General features: G+C 39.5%; 1 protein-coding gene across 1 annotated transcript in view; it reads right to left on the reverse strand.

The window, feature by feature from the left end:
* The window catches only part of col28a1a (collagen, type XXVIII, alpha 1a), an 87036-nt gene that overhangs the window by 49137 nt on the left and 32269 nt on the right, over nucleotides 1–5630 (reverse strand). Inside the window, exons 11-13 of the mRNA XM_020585977.1 lie at nucleotides 1514–1567; nucleotides 1355–1423; nucleotides 964–1032 (exon numbers count right to left, since the gene is read on the reverse strand). Coding sequence (XP_020441633.1) covers nucleotides 964–1032; nucleotides 1355–1423; nucleotides 1514–1567 — 192 coding nt within the window. The remainder of the gene's footprint in view (nucleotides 1–963; nucleotides 1033–1354; nucleotides 1424–1513; nucleotides 1568–5630) is intronic.

Genomic DNA, 5630 nt, shown 5'->3' on the forward strand with positions numbered 1-5630 from the left:
ATTGGTGTGAGCCTGCCCTCCATGGAGGACCTGTACACCTCACGGGTCAAAAGGAGGGTGGAGAGGATCACTGCAGACCCCTCACACTCCAGACACAATGTGTTTGAACTCCTCCCCTCTGGATAGCGTTACAGGTCAATGTGCACTAAGACAACCAGGCACAGGGACAGTTTCTTCCCCCAGGCTGTCACGCTGATGAACACTTAACCCATGACAGTATGACTGGACAATAACCCTCAGTGCAATACCCGTAAATATACCTCGTACAGATTATACAGACTTGTACAGCTCTCTAGATTTTTAAGTACTCTACTTTATCCCTATTTATCTCATTTCAATGAGCATTCCTTTGTTGTCTGCATTGTTTACTGTCTGTTTATACTGCTTTTTCTGCATTGTTTGCACTGTTTGTTGATGTTAATACTGCTATTTTGTTATATTACACAGCCTTATGCTGGTTTACTGTTTTGCACAGAGAGCCAAGGTAACCTGAGTCAAATTCCTCGTGTGTCCATCACACCTGGCCAATAAAGCTGATTCTGATTCTGTTGTTTTTAAAATAAATTTTTTTCTACAAAATTGTTACAAATTGACATTTCACTAAGAATTTCCACAATAAGCCACAATATGGCTTACTTTTATCAGTGTGTACAACTGAATGTATTTACTAGTATGGACTAATTACCATGAACCATTTTCAAAAACATGCCAATCTTTTGATTCCTTACCACTGAGTTAATTTCAAATATAAATTTGTCGCTCAGTCTGAGTGATATGACACTTGAGATTAAGGTTGGTATTTCTAGTAGTGTCATCAGGTGTCTTGATTCGCCAGTCATTTTCTATATTAGCAATATTTTCAGCCCTCCCCATACAGAGACTAAAACTGACAATGAATTGCCTCTGCTCACTGATGATATAAGTTAAAAGATAACAGCCATAAAATCAGTCACTGTAACTCACCATCATCCCTGGTTCTCCCATACCCACCGGTCCAGTTGGACCTGGTCTTCCTTGGTTCCCCTTGTCACCCTGAAAAATAAATTGTAAAGATTAGACACAAACTAGGAATTTGCCGTCCCTGGTAGGCTAGTGGTTCAGGTGCAGCGCTCTCGCCGCTGCGGCCCGGGTTCGAATTAGGGTTGCGTCAGAAAGAGCATCCGGCGTAAAACAAGTGCCAAATGTCAACATGCGAATCGTTAGTGTGACGGTTCACTGTGGCAACCCCTAAACTGGAAAAGCCGAAAGTGACTTTCTTCTTTCTTTCTAGACACAAACTAGGAATTCACTGGACATGCATTTGCCCTCCTATAGGAAAAGGTTCCGTATTTAATCCAGCCTAACATAAATTTACCTTGGGCCCTGGAAAGCCAACACCGCTATCTCCTGGAGGTCCACGTGTACCTGTTGGTCCTTGCTCACCCTTTAGAGGAATACAGACATGCTATAGCTTTATCCTATGAACTTACAGAATCACGTAATGTTCCTAAACCTTGATTTCTAGTGTTCTTACTTTATATCCAGATGGCCCCTCTGGACCTTGGTCTCCAGGTTCTCCCCTGGCTCCCTGAGACAGGAAATAAAGAGAAATGGTAAGTAAATACATTTGATTCCATCAATAACATAACCCAGAAAACACCCCCACACTGGAGAGAAGTGCTTGTGATGGCACTTTAGTGGAGACAAAAGCAACACCTGTGAGAACTGTTACGGTAGGATCCCTTCATGGAAAAACCCCTTATATCGCATTGATTGGTCCAAGCACTTTTTTGCACATTTGTGAGATGTGCGCTAGAGATTCAAAACCTGATGTCTCAGATTTTGAATGCAGAAACAGGACGTCTCATATGACTCAGTTTGGATGTGTCTGAAGGTCTAATTCAAGCCCAGTATTTTGCAATTCCATCAGTACATCTATGGACCTACACAATAAATTCAGGTAAGTTAATAGTTTTAAGTTGTTATACTGATATAAACTATAAATGACCCAATGGCATTTTGATATAATACAGTATAGTAATGTAATACTACTGTTCTGGCTTGTATATGGCCTTAGTTTAGTTATGTGTGCTGACCCTTTATGTTAGACAGCAAGTGCACAACAAGGACATATATCGCAGCGCAGTGATAAATAAGTGCATGAAAGGCATTCTCTGTAAGTATTGCTGTAACAATAACACATGAGAACAAACATCAGATACAAAATGATAAGATTCAAGTAGTTAACGTTATCATAAGCTAATTATTTACAAGGGATTTAGCATATACATGCATTGTTTATTAGTTGTGATGTAGTTAAGTCACATGCATTTTGATTAGCATTACCTGCTGGAAGCTGTGTTTTATGTATTTCCTTTCAGTTTACTTATGCATATATGATATTGTTGTTACAGTTTCACACCTGCCATATAAAGAACAGTCTAATGTTAGGGTGATTTTAACCCCATCCTGGCATCCGTGACTAATTGTGTGGAGGTATTTAACTAACTGGATAGTAGAAAGGGTTTCTACAAGGCCAGACCAGTGAAAAGAGAAGTCAACGATGAACTCCTAGTCCCCAGGCTGCATTGTTACACATATTAAATGCTGTTCTTGACCAGCACGTAAGACACAGCACATGAAGAGAGCACAAAAGCACAGTGCACCAGCAGAATCATGGATAAAGCTGACATTGAAGTTAGGTCTTCAGCCTCGAGGTCATCAAAGTGTTCTGCAACCTCGAGTGTATTACTAGGAGCTGCCACTGCACGTGCAAAGGCAGAAGCCGCTCATACCAGAGCCGAATCTGCAAAGAAAGAATTAGAGATAAAATTGGAAGGGGCCATGATTAGAAGCAATGCTAGTGGTATTGGCAAAAGAAGGTGAAGCTCAAGCTGCAGCCGCAGAAGCAGCAGTGTTGGAGTCTGCTGCTGCAAGTCTGGACACAATAGATCAACACGAATACCTTCCACAAGAAATGCAAAGTGCACAGGAGCGCACAGCAGAGTTCATTTGGGAGAGATTGGAGGAGATCTATGGGTCACCAGAGGCCATATAGAGCATGCTCTTTGCAAAACTTGATCAGTTCCCCAAGGAATCAGAGGGGCATCAGGACAATGTGTCTATACCACCAAAGGACTGTCAGACCCCCAGGGAATAGCGGTCTAGGCCACCCAGTGAATCACCAGCAATAGGAAGTCACCGGCAATACAAGAGCCACGACACTCCTGGGTACTCTTTTTGCAAAACGTGATCAGTTCCCCAGAATCGGGCCCAAAAACTGAGAGAGTTAAGTGACTTACTAGCAGAGATTAATTCAGCAAAACAAGAGGGTTATTTGCATGTACTTTCTTATCTCGATACTGCAAGAGGTATCAATCCAATTGTGGACAAACTGCCGTTTGGACTACAGAACAAATGGATGATGGAAGGCTCACGCTACAAGCAGGAGCACAAGGTAACCTTTCCCTGCTTCAAGTTCTTTCTACATTTCATAAAAATACAAGCTAAGCACGTAATAACCCCTGCTGTCACTATCCACCACAGGAGTAAAAAAGGACAAGTTCAGAGAGAGCTATAGTAATAATCACAAAACGGTCTCAGTGCATAAGACTAATGTTACAACCCCACCAACTGAGGGAACAGACAAACACTGTCACGTGCATAATAAACCACATGCTTTACAACAATGCAAGGGCTTTAGAGAAAAACCTTTTCAGAGATAATTCTAAAGCAACACAATAAGTAACTAGAAAGTTGCATTTTCTGAAGAAAATGCAAATGGATGCTGACTGCTAAAAGATCGCCATGAAAATGCTGAACATTTTGACATCTGAATGGTTTTGCTAGCTGAAAGTATGCTGAAGTAGAAGTTTCCCATTCATTTGAATGGGGCAAGATTTTCAAAATAAAGCTAAATATTTAAAATTATGAAGTTTACAAAACTTCTGAACAGTAGTATGAATGTCCTTGAAGAACTGAACATTTTGATAGCTGAAATAGCTGAAAGTATGCTGAAGTAGAAGTTTCCCATTCATTTGAATGGGGCAAGACTTTCAAAATAAAGCTGAATAGTTTAAAAATTATGAAGTTTAGGAAACTTCTGAAGAGTAGTATGAATGTCCTTGAAGAGCTGAACATTTTGATAGCTGAAATAGCTGAAAGAATGCTGAAGTTCAATTTCCCCATTCATATGAATGGGGCAAGATTTTCAAAATAAAGCTGAATAGTTTAAAAATTATGAAGTTCAGGAAAATTCTGAATAGATGCCCGCATGTCCTGAACAAGCGGAACATTTTGATACCTGAATGGTGTTTCTAGCTGAAAGTATGCTGAAGTAGTTAAGCGGCAAAAAACGTATGGAATAATAATAATAATAATAATAATAATAATAATAATAATAATAAATAATTGGACAAGATAGTATGGATGCTGAATCAGCATCCATACAATAACTGCTATACATGAATTGTGTACAGTATGAATATATAAAATATAATGTCCAAGTCCATTGTCCTTTGATCAGTTCAGTTCCTTGCATTGTGTGTGATGGAGCATGAGGCAAAGAACCCTCATATTCAGACTTATTTTCATTTATATTTTTATTACATTTCTAATTTAATTTATATTTTTATTACATTTCTAATTTCATTTATATTTTTATTACATTTCTAATTGTGGTTGAGTTGATTTTGTTAGATTTCCCTGTGATGGCCTGGGACCAGAGATGTCGGCTGATGGCCTAGATAGGCCCAGTAACGGTCAAAAGTCACAGCTCATGCAGAGGATGAGTTTCACTATGTTTTCGCAATTATGTTTTAATTGGAACTGTCATGAGTTTGAGTCACCAGTAAATACCTTTATAATGTTTTGCTTATAATCAAGTCACATTGGTTTACACCTTAAAAGGTGTAAAAGGAGGGATTTGTTAGGGTGATTTTTATTTTATGCACTTATGAATGGTTTTATTTTATGGCACACATAAGTTTATATACTCATATGTCACAGTTATGTTTACATCACCCTATGTGTTCACTGAATCACTGGTCAAATATTTGTTGTATTAGTCACTGAACCACTCTTCAACATTATAGTGTCTTGTTCACTAAATCAGTGAATCTCCTTAGATTTACAGCTCTGGCTAAGAGGGTCCACAGTTAATTTATTATCACCACCTGGCTAATGGGCCAGGGGAGTTATAGTTTACTGGGATTCCAAGGTTAGTCAAACAAAGATTAGATCAGGAGGCTAGCGGAGGAGAAAACTTCAAAGGTAGGAACATCATGCACACACACACATGGGCAGAACAGTTTTAATTGGTGAACTGGAAAGTAATGCCTATTATGGATCAGTTAGTTGGAAACAAAGGAAGAAGTGACTGTGTATGTAGGAATTATGGCTGTATAGGTATTCCTCCCCTTTCTAGGGCGCTGTCCACGACCATTGGAGCAGAGAGGACGATTGGAGGACGGACGGACTGAAGGACCAATAACGGGAGAGTTAAGTCTAAACCACGGCTTCTCCCCAACAGTTTTTGACCAATTAGATAGTAGCATCTTTTCATACAAATATTGTATATCGACAAGTTGAGGACAGTCTTTTCTGTTTGTCCTAATCGGTGAGGATCCATGTGCACATGCTTATTTTGATAC

The sequence above is a fragment of the Monopterus albus genome, unplaced genomic scaffold, assembly GCF_001952655.1.
Source record: "Monopterus albus unplaced genomic scaffold, M_albus_1.0 scaffold390.1, whole genome shotgun sequence".
Lineage (NCBI taxonomy): Eukaryota > Metazoa > Chordata > Actinopteri > Synbranchiformes > Synbranchidae > Monopterus > Monopterus albus.